Raw genomic sequence first — 21,005 nt, forward strand, 5'->3', positions numbered from 1 at the left:
ATCACTTCAAATATGTTCATTAACCTTTTACATCAATTATATAAACAACTCAACGCCGCTCCACCACCAAAAGCTTCCCAACCATCACACCGTCGTCGTCACGGCCGCCGCCGCATCGCGCGGGCACCGTGCTAGTACATATCTATGTGATTAGCAAAACCTCAAGTCTAATAATATAGAGCCGAAGGGGAAAAAATATTACTTTATTCATGACATCCAATTATTTACTTATTAAATGTTCAATTTTGATTTGTTAAATTTTTTGCTTTTAATCGTGACTGTAAAACTTTCCATTTGTATTATATAAAACTTAATATAAGATATATAGACGGATTGAGTTTTAAATATATTTTTTATTAATATAAAACACAAATAAAGATATTTATGGTTAAAGTTGAAAAAAATTTGACATGTCAAAATTGTACATTTAATATGAAAATGAATGGAAATAGAAAAAGTATTTATTTTTTTATGAAAATGTATAAGATATCTTTCTTGTTGGTTCGATTCATTTATTGCCTTATCGAGTTGAGTGTGGTGTAATCCCTTAAAAAAAATTACAATGGGGGCGCAAATGAGAGAAAATGAAATATGAAGTTCCAAGACATAGGTAGTTCAATTCGTTCATATCTTTGTTGTGTTATTCATATCGCCTATCTTACTATCTATTCTTTTTTAATCTTTTCATTTCATGATAAAAAAGAAAACAAGTCTTAAAATTTCTTTAGTTTTGGTAAATGGAAAATATGGAAGCACTAATCGCAAATTCAGAGGCTTATTCTCTGTGGAAAAAATATAAGAAGAATCCCCTTGTTCCTATAGGTATATATAATATATCTGAGTATCTGACTTTTAATTTTAATTTATTAATGTTATGTTGTTTACTTATTCGGATCAATTGCTTAGATCTAAACACTGCGGGTTTAATAAGTTTCAAGAAAGGGATTTCGAGTTGGGCTAGACGTTGATGTGAGCTCATGTTGTGACTCAAGGTGCGACCGTTGCACTAATGGTTGCTACTCCTATCTATTATGGTGAAAACTTTTAAAGCATGTCAGCAGGGTCGGATTAAGGGTTTTTTTGGGGTCGTAAACAAGATTAAATTTGGGGGCCTAATATGTGACAACCGTCATCTGAGCGTATTTCCCGAAACACTTTCCGGTCACTTTAGTTCGTTTGGTTTATGTACGTCATTAGCCTTTAAGACTTTATCATGGAATAAGTGAATTTATTTTTAATTCGGGCCTTATGAGCACCTAGACTTTAGAAAAATTGTACGTGGACTCGAGAACAGGAGGAATACTAGTTGTCTTGTGGAAATGCCAAATTTAGTAAAATACTTAAAATTAAATCAATTAAAGATTTAATAGATAAAGATAGACATATTTATAACCGTTGGAAAGCTATTGAAAAATTACATTTAAATATGATGACAAAATAAATTAACGAGTCTTAGGTTTTGTGGATTGGTCGAGTCAAACGAGTTTTAGTGAGGTCAAAAGGTGGTCAAATTCGGTCAAAGGAAGGTGGGAGCTAACAAAACCCTAAATTCTATAACCCTCCCCCTCATTTCTCATTTCATAATTCCCTCTCTTCTTTTCACTCACACAGCCCCCCCCCCCCCCCCTCTTCTCCCTCTCTCTTTTGCAGCCACAAACCACCACCACGAACCACCACCGATTTCTTGAATCCTCATATCATTCTTCATCTCTTATTCAAATATTGGTAAGATATGGCTAGATCTAACGTTTAAAGGCTTGTTATTCATCAATAAAATTAAGAATCTCTTTCATATATACTCATATATCTCGACTATATATATATGTATGTATAAATCCGATTTTTGTCTTTGTACATGTATATTTTCGTTTAAATCCGAAAGGTTTTGTAAACATATGTATAAATCGGGTTTTCTTTTTCTTCTATCTATTAAATCCAACATTTTGTATATTATATATTTATATATATAGATATATATATTTTTTCGGCTAAATATGTATATATATATATGTATAGATCCGAAATATTTAAGTAAGTATATATATATACTTTCCGAATTGTCTAGTGAATTTTGGTCTTGGAATCGTGATCCTAATCTTTGTTCTAACCGGATCTAATTTTGTTCTTCATTTTTGACTCGGTCAACGCCGGTCAAACCGGCCGAATTGTACATTTTTGGTTTCAAAAATCGGTTTGTCATGGATTAGGTGTTTAGATCTCGTGTTGGTGAGTTTGTTTCCCGTCGCTCAAAGTTGGTCAACGCCAGTCAACGGCGGCCAAAGGGGCAGATTCATAATTTGGTTTTTTGTTAAATTAGGGTTTTGGTTTAATGTGGTTTTGGTTAAAGTCAAATTGATTTCACATTTGATAAAGTCAAAATTAATGTTTGCTAGTCAAAGGTCAAAATTAGGGTCTTTCTAATCAAAGTCAAAATTAAGTATAATTGGATCCAAAGGACGTGAAATTGAAATAATATGGACATTCAGACTTTGTGTAGATATATATACGGGTTAATTTATATATATACAAGGACTAATTTAATAAAAAAATATATATACATATATAAATACGAAGATTAATTTGAAACGAAAGGACTTTATAAATATTATATATAAATCGAAAAGATTATATATAAATTAGACGACTTTTTGAACTAAAATTTTGTACTAATAACCCATATGAAGACTTGACTGGATATAAACGATTTAAAGTGACATTATTAAACAAATTATTCCCTTTGGACAATTTACAAGGACAACATGACTAAAATATATTGATATTTGACGAGACATAATGGCATTTCCCAAGATACTAGTATAGGACATAGACATGTACATCTAAGTAAGTACTTACTGGGTGACTTGTGGACAATATAGGACTTTTGGACAGATAGTGAGCTTGTTTCAGTGTTTCTGACAGTTCGTGTTCCTGTTCGTTGATATAGGATATTTATACTTGTGCTGCTTTCAGGTGAGTTTCATAGCCCCTCTTTTTACAAGTTTTGGGGTGGAAAGTATACTTATTTTCATACAGTTTTGTCGGTTTCTGTTTTATGTTCAATATTGAGCCTGTGCATATAGAGTTACTTGTGCCATTTGACGTGCTTTGATCTTGTCGTATGTGTGTGATTATGTGTTTGTTTGTTGTGCTTTGGACGTACTTATTGTATGAGTTGAGACTTGAGACTTTGGACTAAGGCAGGTACCGTAAGGCCGGACTTTGAGACATTGAGACTTTTGGACTTATTATGGCGTAACTCTGCTCGTTATATATTGAACTATTACTGGTTTAGACTTAAAATAATCGACAAAAGACTTATTTCTTGACTGGACTTTTGACTAAAACCTACGAACTCACCAACCTTTGTGTTGACACGTTTTAGTATACTTTTCAGGTACTCAGGCTAATCAGGGATAAAGACTGTTATGCTAGGCTTGGACTTCGAAGTTTAGTGTTCCTTTATTTATTGTCAGACTTTAAGGCTACATGCCTTGGATTATTTCTTTATGGACTTGGTTGTAATAAGTTATTGTAGTACTTTTATGACTTGAACTCATGTTCTTGGGAGTATATTTATTATATTTTATTTCATTTAGTAGTATCTATGTAATTCCATGTCGTGCTGTACTTTTCATGACACCTCATGTTTCCGCCTACGATGGGGTGTTACATAATACATTAACATACTAATCAAAGTAAACAAAGAAAGCAAATAAATAAGTAGTTCAAGTTATGTTGTTAAACTACCAGTAAGAAAAATGTAGAGATTAATGTAATAACCAATAAGGGTGTTACTGCAATGCAAAATATATAACGTTACTTAGCCCAAAATCTAAATACTAAACCTACTATACGAATAATTGAGTACTTAGATTTTTGGGGACCTAAAACGATCGCTTACCACTAATAACTATTTGAGCCGGCTATGCATGTCGCACATGAAGTACTCATAATGTGGCTGGTTGGCTGCGTTAGTTGATAACATGGAAAATGCTAAATGTAGGGCTACATGTACTTCTTAAAAGTCCACCTTTAAATTTTATGATAAGTGTATAACTATTTAATATACACCTAGACAAAAATCCTTAAGGTTCCGCACTAAAATAATAAGATTTTTGTTAATGACAGCCCTATAATAAGAATTTTGTTAATGACAGCCCTTAGAGCTGTCAGTATTAATTAATTTGATACATTAAAATTTATACTTTTTTATGCGAAAATTCAGAGGCGGTTATTGATATACGTCATTATCATTATCCAAATAATAATCATAATAATTAAATTGGGATTATGATAGCCGTTAGATGAACTTTGTTAGTGGGAGATAATCTCCCCAATTCATTATCTCTAAATCAATCCAATTTCTCTAAATCATTTTTCATAACAAAAACAAAACAGAAAATTTTTCCTAGGAGAAATAAATTTAGGAATAGGGTTCTATAAATTAAATGACATCAATAACAATATATTCCGGCATTGATGATGATTTATTAATAGATGAAACATCGTTCTCCCGAAGGCGGTGTCATTTCTGGATTCCGTGTATACATTGTCGCCAATATTGTTTTACATTTTCTATCAAATCATCGAAAGTGTGGCGAGGGATCAAAGTGTGGTCGGAGGTTGTTTTTGTTCGGAAATTGAAAACATTTATGCGTCGGCTTAGCAAACGACGTTGTAGTCATGGCAAATTTCGGTATGATCCCACGAGTTATTTGCTTAATTTTGATGAAGGTTTAGAATGTGATGATCGTATTGATTTCTCTATGAGGTATTCGTCGATTCTTGCATGCCGGTGAAATGAGAAGTTGTGTATGGCACCAATGCAACGTCGGTTTGTATAATTATGTTGTTTTTATTTTATTTTATGCATTTGTAAATATATAAGAAATTTTCAATTTCCTTTTTCAAAAGAATTATTTTTAAGAAAACCAAAGGTTTTAATTAAACAAAATTTGGTCACTAATTTATCATGACCAAATTTTCATCACTAATTTTATTTAGTGACCAAATTTTCGTCACTATGATAAATTAGTTATCAAATTTTAAGTCGTCACTTTTTGTCACTAAAGGTCCGTGACTAATTTTGTTTAGAGACCAAAAAATGTTATTTTTTAGCCACTAATTTTGTTTAGTGGCCAAATTTAGTGACCACTTTTTCTTAATGGCAACTAAATGAGGTTATTAGTGACCAAATTTTAGTCGTCACTAACTAAAGTCATTACTAAAGAACATTTTTCTTGTAGTGTAAGCTTCAAAAAGCAACTTAAATTGTAATTTATTTTTCTTTCTTTGTGTGCTCTCTATTTTGCAAGTCTTCTATATGTTCCTCTTTGTTTCAGTTAAAAAATTTCTAGACCATTAAAATGACACTTTTTGAATATCTATTGATTACTCCATCATCCATTAAACAGTTTTACATAATAATCCTCCAACGGATTGTAATGTTAATTATTGTGTTAGAAAATCTATTCCTTTTCTAGTGGTTTTCCCCAAATTATATCTTTGGTTCTTCTTTTACCAGATCTATGCAAGTGAATTCACCAAAATAAAGTGTTAAATGTCTATTAAAGCACAACACAGTGACACACAATTAAAACAAGTTGACAAGTTTCATACCCAAAATAATACCACATGGTGACATAGATAAAAAGAACAATCCACATGCCTACACCATACCAATTTTAGAACCATGAAAAAAGCTATAAACAGACCTTCACAAGAAAGAAAGATTCTTCATGCTGATCACATTTACCTCCATGTATGTATCCACCATCACTCTATACAAAAAAAGATGGCTAAAAAAGAAGTAGCAGAAACTACAAAAGCCATGATAAAAGTAAAAGAGAATTTGTAAAAAAGCAAAAGCAATGTTTGCTTGCCCCTCCATTACCCTTAAATTATGCTGTATAAAAAGTGCATAATCTTAATCTTGAAGGCACAATAGTTTGAACTTTAATGATGTTTCTTTTTGAATTGTTAACAGAAACAAAACTTTGTTTTTCTATTACTAATGATTTCACTTTGATCTTAGCCATTTAACTATGAAACATCAGTTTTTGACAATAGAAAAGCTACTTCAAAGTCATAATAAAAATGTTGCAGGCTTCCGAATTAAAACGCAATTTAAACAAACTCACGAAACCACAGAAACTTTCGAATTTTCAAGATAGTAGCACTCCAGTTTAGATTGCCAGGGGTTGCAGATTTAAGCCACCTAACAACACAGTTGCCATTTCTAACAGTAAATAACTTGATTTTCATGCTAATTCATACCGATGCATAAAACTTTTATTCATTAGGAACAATTGAACAATTAGAAATTAGTCTGCTTTCCAAGAAACACACTAACCAGGATTACATATGTTTCATTTCTTAGTACCAAAGTATGATTAAATTTAGATAACTAATTAAGATAATAAAGAGGCAAATTCTCATGTACCTCGCATTCTGCCCATCCAAGGTAACTCCATGTCAACTGAAGATGGATTATGCATTTGATTCTCTGAAGAATTTGCAAGCTTCCCTTTTTTAGACCATAACCATATCTTAGAAACAGAATAACTATCGGTTTTCGCTGATATACTGATCTTTTTTCCTTCCGTGTCATCATTAACTTTTGAATTCCCCTCCCCTTCTTCACCTTCTACAATCTTATGATCATTTTTTCGGTCTTTTGACTCTTTTTTGTGGTTTAACGCTAGCTTAAGGCTCATGTCGCCAACCACATATTCGTAGGATCCCATTGAATAGCATCTTCTTGCATCCAATTTTCTACTACTAGTCTCTCCTGTTTCCTTTTCACCTTCAGTTAATCTCCTAAACTTACCAAGCCTCACCATAAAAACGCCTTTTTCTGCAACAAGTTGTTCAGGCTGATCAGTCGTTTTTAAACCAGCAGCTAACCGTCTCTCCTCTGCTTCCCTCGTATCATCAAATTCAAAAACCGGGTTATCCATAGAGATACCAGGGCTAAAAAGAGCATTTCTGCAAAGGGGACAAGTTGAATTCGATAAAAGCCATGTATCTATACATTCTATATGAAAAGCATGGCTGCAAGCAGGTAATAATCTCAATTTATCCATCTCACAAAATTCACACAAACAAACTGCACAATCAAATGATGACTCTTTAGCCCCCACAATTTCCTTGTACAAGAAAACCGGTAAGGCATCAATAAATGCTTGATCCAAGCCAGAATCATTCATATTAAAGAGCTGTTGAAGCTGTCTTTGAAGTGTATCAGTAGTAGAACCATTTGTGTATCTATTATTAGGTTGATGATGAAAAGTAGTGGATGAAGAGTGGTATTTTGTCAAGAATCTCACAAGCAAATGAAGCAAACCAGATATGAAAAACAGAACAGCCAAGATTATAATAATGAAAAGAATAGCTGGGCTGATCTTAATACCTTGAGAAGATGAAGTGTCTGTTGTTGTTTGATGTATTGTAACACTAATTTGAGGTGTATTCTTGTAGACTTCATATTTTATCCATGACATTTTTACATGGGCATGCCTAGAAACCGACCGTTGTTCTCTAATATCCATCGTTTAATACGTAAAGATATGACCGGGTCAGATCAAAACAGAACAGGCGAGTTTCTCCTAAGAACACAGTATTAAACACAATGCATGATAAAAATAATCCAAGATTTATCAGTCACCTTAAAATCTAAATTTATAGGTTATAGTGTAAAGTGCAAATTCAAAGAGTAATGGTTAAAGAAATATAAAATATTGGGTGTAGGAAAGTGAATGTATATGTATAGTTGTATATATATTGGAGAAGCAAAGGAAGATACTATGGATGGTAGTGACAGACACAAGTTAAAAACAATGCAAAGAACCAATAGATGAAGAAAGCCAAAAGATTTGGATGATGGGAATCATATGATCAAATAGTATAGTAGTAGACTACAAAAGTAGCTTGTGATGTAGACCTTGGAGTTAATGGGCTGAGTGCCTTAGCGGGCTAAGTGGACAAGAGTGGGTCAACGATGGTTGACCATAAAACATCACATGGGAACTGGTTTACACCATACATGAACTTCATCAAGTGTGGTTTTGAAATGAATCTATGACAGTGTAGTTAGAGATCTTTATTCAATCCAATACATGTGATCCATAACCCGACTTGAGACCTAGCGATATACTATTGAAGATAACTCATAGAAAAAGGGTTGGGAGGATAATAATGTACACATATAAATTGTGGGGATAATTTCATATATATCATTGTTAAGTTTTAAAATATCACATATACCTAATTAAAATTTGAAATATCAAAAATGTCATTATTAAACTTGAAATAGGAATGACAATGGGTCGGGTTCGGACGGGTAGTACTAAACCCAAACCCGATAAGGAATATACGACCCGAACCCGACCCGATACCCATCGGGTACCTTATCGGGGACCCCATTAGGGGTTAAATCATGCCCAAAACCCGAAACGATAACGATAGTTATTTTTCAATAATATTTACCAAAACTTGTATGATTTGATAAATGATATTACTTATTCTTGATGTTTTGAGAAATGGATGTGCAAGTTATTGAACATAGATACAAATTTTGTTGATATTAGCGTGGAATATATATTCAAAACTAATTACTTATAAATATATAGATATAGGTATTGATATCGGGTCGGGTCGGGTAGACATGCCCCAGTCCCTGACCCGAACGGGTTCGGTTTTCCTCGCGTAAATTGTTAAATTTGAAACATTAATGCCTAAATTGAAATATATCAAAAATGCCTAAATTGTTAAATCTAATCAAAATAAAACATTAAAGTTGTTAAAAACTATATATAATATATTCAATTTACAATTATGTCCTTCTCTGTTAATCCCTAATTAACTTTATCGTCAGTGTAAAATAGCAAATCATAGATTGATTGTCTGCAAATTTCAATGTCATGGGCGTTAACATCTTATTAAATTTTTAGAAAACTTTTTGACTACTTCCAATATACTTGAAGAACTGCAATATATGTACACTTTTTAATTAGGCTTTTTTCTTGACTGACTTGTTAAAAGTGTAACATTCGTGACTTTTGACCTTAATTGACTTGTAATTAAACATAATTAAGTTAGAACGATTTTGTGAATGAATATGAATTATGGAACGTTTTGACGTTTTTTAACTTAACGTTGAGTTAAATGGGGCAACGGTTTCGTTTTAGCGTTTAAATGATTAACGAATAACTATTGGTCGGAATTAGCGGAGCGGGAGCCTCCTTTTTGGACACCAAGGTCGGCCCCCTACTCCCCCACCCACACTCCCACATTTCCTTTCCTTATCTCATTTCTCTCTTCCTTTTTCTTCTTCTTCATCTACCAAAAGAACCCTACCATAAATTCATGATAAATCCTTGCAAATATTGTGTTGTGAGTGTTAAATTAACTAAACTTCTTAGCAATAATAACCTACATCATCAAAGTCCAAGATTTTTACAAGTTTCAAGTGTTCATCAAGGTTTTGAGCCCTAAATTCGGATTTGAGGTTCTAGGTCGAATTGGTAAGTGATTCATAACTCAAAATGTTCCTTTTACATTGTAGGTTACTTCCTTATTTTCTATCTAAACGTTTGGTGGTCCATATTGGCGAAATTTATGTGTTTTAGCTTAAAAACGTGTTTTTAATCAAATCGTTAGAAATCGGAAGTGGGTTTGTGAATTGGTGTGTTTTTATGTCATGGTTATACTTGATTTTGGTTGTGTTAAAGTTTGATAACCAGATTTGGCTTCTAAGGTTGTCGATTTTTAGGTCAAAACCCGTTTTCTTGTTTTTCGTAATCTGCGGACGATGTTGATGAACTGACGGATGATCCGTGTTCATCAGATCATCCGGCGGATCATCCGCCAGATCGTCCGCCAATCCCCTGTCCTCCCTTAGCGTTTTCGTTCGGTTATCGGTCGACTTTCAATGATCCAAAGCTTGTTTATTAGTCTTATATCATCATTTTAAGGTCAACAAAATTGTTAAAACACATTTCTAAACGCTTTGATTTTCAAGTCAAATTTTGGTGCTACGTCATCGAACAGAATTTAACTAAAACCTTTCCCCTTGTCGCTTAAACGTTCTTGAATCACTACTAAGTATCCTTGGGGGATTGTGGGATAGTTTAGCTAGCTAGACCTTACCAATTGAGGATACCTTGCAATGATGAATTGTTGATTTAATAGGTTGTGATCGTTGTGCTCCCCGCTCACCCGCTTAAGCTCATTCTAATGACTTATAGAGACCAAGGTGAGTTTCGTAAACCCTCCTACTCAATTGAGATTCGGGCTGAAAAGTGTACGTGCTTGTTATTGTTGTTTACTCGATTGATTGATTGTTTGATTAACGTATGGACTTGTTGCTCGGTTAATTATGCTTCCGTTTATGAATACTTGTAGTTTGGGTAGTTGTACATACATGGAAGACGGTTATACTTTCATTGAATAAGAGATGTGGTGGGAAGGCTGCGGGTGACCCTATATATAAGCATCAATGATTCCTTGAAATTAGAATCGTAAGAAGTGTATGTGCATTGTGTTGTTGATTGCTGGAAAATGTTTTAATAAGGATCGGGACATAGGATCTCGCATGATAACTTTTTCCCCCTTAACGTATTATAGATTTGTATTTGTATGCATGTGATTGAGATAACGTGATTCCGCCATGTTGATGGCATATTCCCGCCATGTTGATGGCATAACGAGTAAGTCCACGATTAGTGGCATAACATGATTCCGCCATGTCGATGGCATAACGAGTAAGTCCACGATTAGTGGCATAACGAGTAAGTCCACATTTGTGGCATAACGTTGTTGTTAACGATATTGTTTAACGTGTTTATTGTGTGTAAATGTTTAGTTGTAACGTAACGTTGATTGTAATGTTTTGTGATCACGCCTTTGAAATATATGTAAGTCGTGTCGATATGTGTTGATTGAATGTAAACGTTGACTTGTGTTGATTTGTGATATCGTGAAACCTTCTAGGTTTTCCTTGGACGTGATTAGGTATTCTAATCCTCGTATATCATTAACGGTTGTTATCCCGACACACTTGATTCCTATTACTTACCCCTACGAACTCAGCAACTTTATGTTGACGCGTGTTAGTACACTTTTCAGGTGACAGGTTAGCTCACAGATGTATTGGATGATTGATTGCCTGATTTTGCTTGAATTGGATTTGGACTTGGACTTCTTGGATCCGTGATTCATTATTCCCGATTAGGGTTTATGCTTAGATGTGATCCGGTTGCTTGCACTACTAAATGGTTCGTATGGATTTACTTGATCCTTTTATGCATTTAGTTTACTCTACATAATTTCCATGTCGTGTTGTGCTTTTCTTGTGATACCCCATGATTCCGCCTTGTTGGGGTGTTACAAAAAGCAACAAAACAACGGGTCATTATTTGCATATATGTGGTTGGATCAGTGGTAAACACTATGACTTCTGGAAACAGAGATCATGGGTTCGATCCTCATCCCATGCAAAGGTTGGAGAGTCTTTTCTACCATCTAGGTAGAAATTGAAAGCAGCCTCTCTACTTAGGTGGGGGTAAAGTCTGCTTACATCTTAACCTCCCCCATACACCATCGAGGTATTGGAGCTCAAAATCCACGAAAGACGTCACTGAGCAGATTCTTTCTTTCCTTTTCCTATATTGTGTGAATATATGTACGATAGTATCAAGGTTTTGTTTTTGGGATGATTATTTTACTCTCTTATCTCACAATATAGGAGCTTTATGTGAAATGAGAATAGAAAGAACACGAAAGTTTTTTTTCTTTGTTTTACACTTTTACTTGACTATCATTTTTGATATGCTATTAATTGTCAATTTTAAGATACGAAAGAGAAGTTAACAATAGTCATAAATCAATACTCAAGAGAATTCTAAAAAGAGATTGAGGTATAATCATTGTTATGTATTGAAGAAAAGGGTTTAATTGTAAATTGAAAAATCTTATCTATAACTTTAAAGAATTTTATTTTTTATTTTGACTAAATTTAACCATTTAGGCATTTTTGATATATTTTTCAAGTTTAATATTGATATTTTTAATATTTTAAAATTTAATTGAGTATATGTGCTCTGTTAAAGCTTAACAATGGTATATGTGAAATTTTCTCTAAATGGGACATATAGAAGTGTAGAACTTCTAGAGTTCTAGTTGAAGTTTATTCAAAAAAGAAAAAAAAAAAATCAAAAAATCTAAATGTATATTACTCGTATGAGGTTAAAAATTTGGCCACATACATATAGTGGATTCATTAATAGGATGATCATGTGAACGCTTGCTTTGGGAGTAAATGCAATAACCATTAACTACTCATATTAAGATTTAAGATAAGGTACAAACTTAGATTTTTTACAAGTCGACAAAGCTTATTTATTTATTAGGAAATATACCAAGAGAGATAATATATATTATAAATTAAAAAAAAACACAAAGAGTTCTGTTCTAAAATTTTATCTTTTGATGATCTTACAGTTAACCATAAAAACTCTTGCAAGGTAGAAACTTAGATTTTCATTTTAGTTAATGACATTCAAATTGATTATATTCCCTAATATTTTACGAGGCATAACAATGAGGCCATGAAGAGGTTGCTGCCAATAGAGGAAGAGGTAGAACCGCACGAAAAGTTATTGGGAAGAACCTTATATTTTTTTATTACTTTTCTATCTTTTACTATTTCGGTTTTTCCTTATCACTTTAACTAGCGATAAGCCTCACGAAAGTTGATGTGTTATCATACCATATGTGAGGGTGGTTTTTCGCTAAAGTTGAATATGTTACAATACCATATTTACTTTCCAGTATATATATCTACCAATATATATATATATATAACAAGTACCTAAATTCAATCTTAAACAAATAGGAACCTTTAGATGAGTTACAACTTTGATTTATAACCATTAGATCAAAATAATTGTATAATTATCAAATTTATTATTAAGTAAGCACAACATTAATCCTTCTATTTTAAATAATTAAACTTTGCAAGTCTACGATTTATACTACAATCTACAATGTTTTTATTTTTGTTAACTTATTAAGTCTTCCAAATTTCTGTCGATCGATATTTATCAATTCAGTAGCCTCCTTTACCAAGTTATGAAAAACAAAACTATTTTGTGCATTACATTCACGACCAAAAATAAATAATCATAATCATAATATAAGAATATAAGAATACTATTAAGCTATTAAAGTAAAGATAACTCCATATGATATCAACATGTTAAAAATCAATAAATACAACTATAAGAGCATCTCTAATGAAAGGTTGATTAAAAGTTTTTTTTGAAAGAAAAAGTTTTTGAATAGCTTTTTACCATTGGAGAGAATAGTTTTTTCTTCAAAAACTTGACGTTTATCAAACTATTTGATTAAAGACTTTTTTCTACACACTCACATTCACTTCTAGATTCTTTTAAATAAAACACTTGTTTATAATTTCAACTGACACTTATAATTTAATATCATATATTTATAGTAGGGACATTGAAAATTTCTTAAATATATTGATACTTATAATTTAGTATCATATATTTCTGTTTATAAATATATTGATATATATTTAAAATTTCTTGATATTGATCAATATATAATTTTTTATTATACATATGTGAATTTGTCATTATGTAACAACAACTTTATTTATGACATCAATGAATTTAAACTTTTAACTACAATTGTTCAATTAAAATAATGATATTATTATTAAAGTAATTTATTATTAGATAAATACGACATTAATTTTTTTACTTTTACATAACTAAATTTTATGTATTTAATTAGTTTTAATGTATAATATATATATATATATATATATAAAGTTTGGGATAATAAATAAGACAGCTTAGGACATTTATACGATCGTAAATGTCAAAGTTATTCGTCTTAGCTGATTGTATGTCCAAGCTGACTTCTACACCTAATCCTTTTTTTTTCTTTTAGAACGACATTCTAATCTACAAGCGTTACACGCATGTCTGAGATAAAATCTAGGACTCTCGAAAATCCCTATTAATTCACCCCTACAAACGTGAGAAGTGAGGCTCGAACCCAGGTGGATCCCCAAGCTAAAATCCTATAATCTACATTAATGCGGTTTGAAGAATCACTTGTTAAGCTTATTACACTAATACACGTGAATAATGAGTCAACTTAGACATTTAAGCTGGCTTAAAAGACTTAAACATTACTCGTATTTTACATATATTGTTTGTTATAGAACTCAACATGTATATCATAAATATCAATATATTTTAACATGTCTTATCTATAATTAATAATCACGTTATTATGAAAACTTAATATGTTTATCTCGCGTGTTATGCGGGAAAATAATCTAGTTTTATCTATATATTAGAAGAAGAAGTGACTAAGAGGTTTATTAAAAATGAAATGTTCTTGGCTATATTTAAAAAAGAGAGAGAAATGATGCGATCATAAGTAAAATATAAAAGATATTTTTATTGGAAAAAGCTATAGGATGATGAAGGGCATTATGATTTTTGTTTTGACAATTGACCATGTGTATGCGAAATACGTAGTGCTTGATTCCTTCAATTGGGATGAGAAGAATAGTTATCTGCTCGTAACTTTTGACTCGATTAGAATACATGATTTTCGATTTGTGACTCGACTTATAAGAGGCTGAACATTTTTATATACTCTCTCCGTCCCAATTTAAATGTATAAATTTGACTTGTTGAGTCTTTCTTCTCTAACTTTGACCGTAAGTATTTTTGTTTGTATAATATAATATGTGAGTCCCAAATTAAGATAAATGACAAGTAAACTTGACTGGCAAGCAATTTTAACTTGGAATATGACCACTTAAGAATGTGATCCAGATATGGATATTAACAACAAAGTAAATAACAGAAAATAAATTGCGAGAAGCAAAGAATGCTGAAACTGTATAAATAATATATGTATAATCAAGTATGTGACATTGAAACATGATGTACTTTTCAATGTATTTGATTTATTAATATAAACAAATACAAAGGTTGTTGCGGAACAAAGATAATCACAAAGGTGAAAATATCTAAACAACTTTAAAATATAAGTGATCTAAATAACTTGGAAATACTCGTAAGAATTACTTAAAGTATATCTCACAAGTTGCAATGTCAAAAGTTCCAACAACTTGCAATTTGTGAGAAGCCTTGTATTTATTGACAAAGTCCAAGTTGATGTGGACTTGTCCGTACAATATATACGTGGTTGTGATACATTTTAAGGAATTCAAATTGATTCCTTAAAAGTGTGTGTGTTAAGGTTAAGTGTGAAAGTCATTTGGTGTGACGTTTCACACTTTATTCCCAACCTTTTACTCAATCTATCACTTTTTCAAGTGTTATGGAAATAACTGGATAAAGAGAGATAAAGTAAAAAGGCTTCCTCGTAATTAGTGTAAAGTGATGTAAGTACTTTACACTTAGATGCTTCAGTCTTCGATCAGGTAGAATCTTCTCTGAGCTCTGCATCTGAGATGATTCTCTTTCTTCAGTCTTCAGTCTTCGACTTCAGAATGAATATCTTCAGTTTGGGTTGATCTTGATCTGAAGTGAAGCTTCAGTGAACTTATTCTGAATGGCTTCAGAATTCTGTACAAGTATCTTCACTGAACTTCAACTATTTCATAACAAATCACACTTGGTCGATTTTCAACCCAACATAATACTTAATGAAAGTTATATCAATGAAAAGTACATTTAAAACTCAATCTATTCATATATCTTACATCAATTATGGTATAACACACACGGAACAATTTACGGTTAAAGTTACGGAAAAAAAACTTCAAAAGTCAAAATAGAACATTTAAATTGAGACGGAAGGAGTATTACATAATATTGTATAATTATATATATATATATGACGTATTTATAAACAAATATAAGTTAATTATCTTAATACATTACCAAAATATTACATATTTAATACTTTTGATCATAAATTTGTAGTTTATCTCCAAATTCGTATTAAAATGATCAAAAATACATATATGACACAAAATAATGTACCTATAAATATGAGATGTATATATATAATATATATAGGGAATATATATATATATAGTGGATAACTTGGATGATGTTAACATTATTTTGGTTCCATTATGTTGCTCTCACAAACCATTAAAATCATGTGGAGGCTTTTTGACATGTGTAGAAATTTATTTAAGTGAGTTTGTGAGAGCAACATCATCTAAGATTTATGATGCTAACATCATGGAACATTTTCCCATATATATATACATATATATATATATATAGGGGATGAGAATATAAGGTTGTTAGGTATCTAACTTTAGGTGTGGAACACTTACATATTATTTTTTTAATCCATAAAATTCATGAGGGCCTAAGCATTTATTCATTAATCAAAAAATATTAGAAAATTTGTATGTGAGAGATTCCACACCTAAGCTTAGGTGTCAGACAACCTTATATTCCCTTTTCCCATATATATATATATATATATGACTCGTTTCAAATTCACACCGCGACTCGTAAGAGTCGGGAAAAAAAAGAGTCACCAGCGTCGCCTTATTTTTAGTGTATATCGACTAGTGACTCTTACAAGTCTAACCGAAACCGTGACAACTTAGCTATTGACCATATTGTTATTTGCACAGAACCACCATATTCACAATACAATAGAATCATTATTTCATTTTTTTATTACATCTAATCAATTCAAATAAACCTAGTAGTTATTATTATTATTATTATTATCATTATTATTATTATTATTATTATTATTAACAGTCCTACCAAACTACTTCTATATTTAAAATTATTTAAAATAGCTAAAAATACTTTTATTATTCTAAGAAATTAAGAATAGTAAATGAGAAGTACGTGTTATAAAGTTAAGTTAGAAGTGTAATCTATAGACAACAAATAAAAAAAATTGTGTATATTAGATTTTCATTACAACTGTTATGTATTTTATTTTTTAGACTAAATTTATCTTTTTTTAACGTTAAACTAATCTCTATATGTGTAAATTTAATGATATGTAAATTATTGTTATGTTATGTTATAGATTGTAAGATTGAAAAAGAACATAATAATAATAATAACAATAACAATAATAATAATAATAAAAATAATAATAATAAAAAAGCTGATGTCCAAATGACGTCTGATGAATGTGTGTACATCCATATATGTGCAAGTTGTAAAAGCTATTTATATTCCCCAACTATTGGTTGACCCAGCCACCAAGTCGGTTGCAAAAACTTATATACTATTTCCTTTTCCTACTTTTATACCAAACAATCCAAACGTGGCCTAAGGGTCAAGGGTGTAGTAAGTTTGTCTTATCGGCAAAATTTATCGGCAAACATCGGCTCATTGGCTAACCTATAGCACATGTATCGACTAGTTTTGGAAAGTTTAATCGGCTAGTTTTGGCTGTATATATCGGCATGTTTTGGCCGATACTTGTGAACGTTGGGAGCGTGTACTTGTGACCGTTTTCTTTTGTTCTTGTGCCAATCTTGTTCTCTCGTCGGAGACCTAAAAAATCGATTTGGGGTTTTCGATTTTGAGGTTAAATCTATGTTTTTCTTGGCTTCTATTGCCTAACGTTATAAATCACCCTTTCCGGTGAGATCGGAAACAAGGGGTTTCCGGTCGTTGCCAGACAAAAAAGTTCACTTTTATTACGGCCAAAACTTTGTTTGGCTTGTGCAAGGGTGTAGTTGGTTATGTGACTACTTGTTGATTCGGTTTTCCGGCGATCCTTTTTTTGGGGTTTCCGGTTTAATCGATATGGTTCTTGTTGCTTTGTTAGTTCGGTTTTCCAGCGAGCCCTTTCTTGGGTTTCCGGTAAACTGTTGGTGCTGCTGCATGTTGCATCGGTTTTCCGACGAGCCTTTTCTTGGGTTTATAGTTAATTGTTGTTGCTTACGGCAGTTTGTTTTCTGGCGAACCCTTTCTTGGGTTTTCGATTAGACTGCTACTGCTTATATGTATATTTATGTATTTTTATCTTTTTACATTGCCGTTAATTGCATTTTTGTGAATAGCTTGGTAGTGTTAATTTAGAGGTAACGTTGCCGGATTTTTCCTTGGTAGCGTTGTCAGATTTTGTTCTATTAAAGCAATAAGTAGCCGGAAAAAGTAGTTTTTAGCCGATGATGATATTGTTGAACAGTTTTAGGTTACCGGTAAAATGGGCGATGATGATCCGAGACGTATCTTGGCAGGGTAAACCTTCGGGTTAGCAGCCATGGCGTCACCGACTTCCGAAATTTCCAACCCTCAAATTTTGAGCCCAAGTTTTATTTTAAACAAAAAAAGGTCACTTCATTAGTTTTCCGGCAACTTCGATTATAAATTCCGGTTACCTTTTATTAGTTTTCAAATTGGCAATTTCTTTGCTACACCACTTGTATTGGCTAGTTTTTGGCAACAACACGTGGCAAATTGTGATTCGTCGACAACTTGCCAAACTAGCCAATTTGCCAAAACTTTGGCGCTACACCCTTGCCCCTAATATCATATTTGTTTTCATCATTTCATATGTTATAGTTGTAAAACGGCAAAACACAAAACGCTATTTCTTTTCATTTTGTAATAGTTGAAAGAAAAAAAACTAAGAATAAGAAATGTCATATGCAAGATTTGAATGTCTCGTAACAAGATAAAGTACTCGCGCGTTGCGACAGTGAGATGGTGGGGATGACGAAACCCAAAATTTGCTTAATCCGGTATCAAACGGGAACTACGAGCAAATAGAACACCTTTCAAAAGTATGTTATAGAGTGTGATAGGTCATAGAGTGTGATAGCCAAATACTTTGTACGGACTCAACCATCGGATTTAAAAATTTGTCGAAAGTATATCAAATGACCTCTCTAATGAAAGAGCATGAAATTTTAAGAACATCCATATAATATCGATGTACGGTTTTTGAGATAAAAGATTTTGAATGAATTAGATGAATAAATGATTTATAAATGAGAAAAAAATGAGTGGTTGAGATTTGAGTAGAGAGAAAAAATTAGTGGTTGCGATTTCTTCTAAGAAAATTAAGAATAAGTGACAATAATATTTTGAGGTTTTTAACTAAAAAATGAAAATAAGAATGTATTAAGATGTGAGTAAATTAGATATATCAAACTTTTAATTTTAATAAAGAAGACGGGTGGGGTGGGGGTTGGAGGCAGTTACCCAAGTAGAATTTTAATTTTGTAAAAACCCTTCATACCTCATGCTCTTGATGTAATGCTCAAAATCAAATGGTCTAAAGTTATACGGAGTAGTAAAAAGTAAAATGCCAAATTTAGACTTCGAGTAATGAAGAAGCTTCTATACGGCATGACAAAGATTTACACTTTTAGATGACGAAACCAACAAATGGGTACTACATTTACACATTTAACTTTTTTCTTTATATTAAACAGTCAAATGTGACGTTAAAAGTGTAAACTTATTGTCACCAAAAATGTCAAATTTAGACTTCACGTGCCTTAGATGAAGCTTCCTTCACAAAAATTTCCATTATTGTGTACCAAACTTATAAGTGATGTATCATAATGTGATTAGTGATAGTATATTGCTAAGATTTTTTTTATCTTGGGATTTATCATTAAGATTCGAGTTTTACGTTTTATATTCGAGTTTAGAACTTTAGAACTAAAAATAGAAAAATTTACCTTAAAAAGTAACAAATGGTGTACTATATATCCAACTAACTTTATTCTCTATATCAAACAGTCAAAATGTCAAATCAAAAGAAAAAGTCCAGTTTAATGTCTATTACACGGGTATAACTTGGCATACTAACTGTGTCGACTATTCCTGGTGGTATGGCTATTTTAGTCCTATACGACAAAATGATAAATCATATATAATGCATCATGAATGGTTGTTGAAGTAATCAAATTACATATTATATGTATATATAATAAGGGGAAGAGAATATGAGGCTGTTAGTCACTTAAGTTGAGTGAAAAACCTCTTACATCTTTTTTTAAAATCATAAAAATCATGAGGGCCAAACATTTATTCAAAATATTAATATATTGGTATGTGAGAGGTTTTTCACCCAAGTTGGGTGCATAACAGCCTTATACTAACTTTTCTAATATAATAAAGAAGGGAGATCTTAGCTACCGTACCGGTGCTTACGTCAGTTGACGTCAGCAAGTTTGTCTTTTTCGTTTTTTTTACTATAGTATACATTTAGACTTTTTTACTTTTATCACTTAACTTTTTAGGTTTTTAACTTAAGTCTAACATTTTTATTTTTATACAAACTTAAATATAGTTTACTTTTAAAGTTCTTAATTTTTATCAATTAACTTTGGGGTTTTAACTTTAATTATCAAATCTTTAACTTTTATCATCAAACTTTTGGTTTTTTCAACTTTGACCACCCATTTTGTTTTACTTTCTACCCCTTATAGTAAACTTTAAGTGTCCAAACCTTTAAGTAATACTAGATGTATGTTTACTTGACGCGTCGGTGGTCGTTGTCCGGATAAAAATTCTAGTTATAGTTAATTCTTATAAAACCGAAGGATGACAATTAAAAAGTACAAGTATTATAAGGTTGTAATCAAATAAAAACAAAACAAAAAAAATTAGAAATGAGATCTTAATCATACATTTCCCTTCTTTTTTTTTTTTTCTCCTTTTCTCTTTTTACCTTCTCTTTCTAATTATTTCTTTCAAAATAAAACTGATTTAATTTGGATAAAAATACAGTACGAGTTCCGCTCTTAAAGGTATCAATAAGGTGTAGTTGTTAGGGTGATAGTTCATAATAAACGATAGATATAAAGGGTAATCAGTGATCAACTTGATAGGCTTCGCCTTTAATCAATATGGTTCCGGCATGAACTAAAGGGCACCGCCATGGATGATGAAAAAAAAAAATTGTTTTTCTTCAATGGATTTTTATTTAAAAGAAATAAAAGCAAAAATAAATATAAAAAAAAAACAACATTAAAA

The 21,005-nt window shown here is 31.7% G+C and overlaps 1 protein-coding gene across 1 annotated transcript; it reads right to left on the reverse strand.

Annotated features, from left to right (window-relative positions):
- Positions 1 to 5,670: 5,670 nt before the first annotated feature.
- Positions 5,671 to 7,743, reverse strand: LOC122605693 (RING-H2 finger protein ATL46-like). Its single transcript, XM_043778648.1, has 2 exons — positions 6,443 to 7,743; positions 5,671 to 5,780 (listed from the first exon to the last, which is right to left on the reverse strand). The coding sequence occupies exons 1-2, from the start codon at positions 7,548 to 7,550 to the stop codon at positions 5,776 to 5,778; spliced, it is 1,113 nt and encodes a 370-aa protein (XP_043634583.1). The 5' UTR covers positions 7,551 to 7,743; the 3' UTR covers positions 5,671 to 5,775.
- Positions 7,744 to 21,005: the final 13,262 nt, after the last annotated feature.

The sequence above is a fragment of the Erigeron canadensis genome, chromosome 6 (genome assembly GCF_010389155.1).
Source record: "Erigeron canadensis isolate Cc75 chromosome 6, C_canadensis_v1, whole genome shotgun sequence".
NCBI classification, from domain to species: Eukaryota; Viridiplantae; Streptophyta; class Magnoliopsida; order Asterales; family Asteraceae; genus Erigeron; species Erigeron canadensis.

What these genes read in the sequence shown, in the direction of transcription:
- LOC122605693 (XM_043778648.1), bottom strand. Translation starts at nt 7,550, where the DNA reads ATGGATATTAGAGAACAACGGTCGGTTTCTAGGCATGCCCATGTAAAA.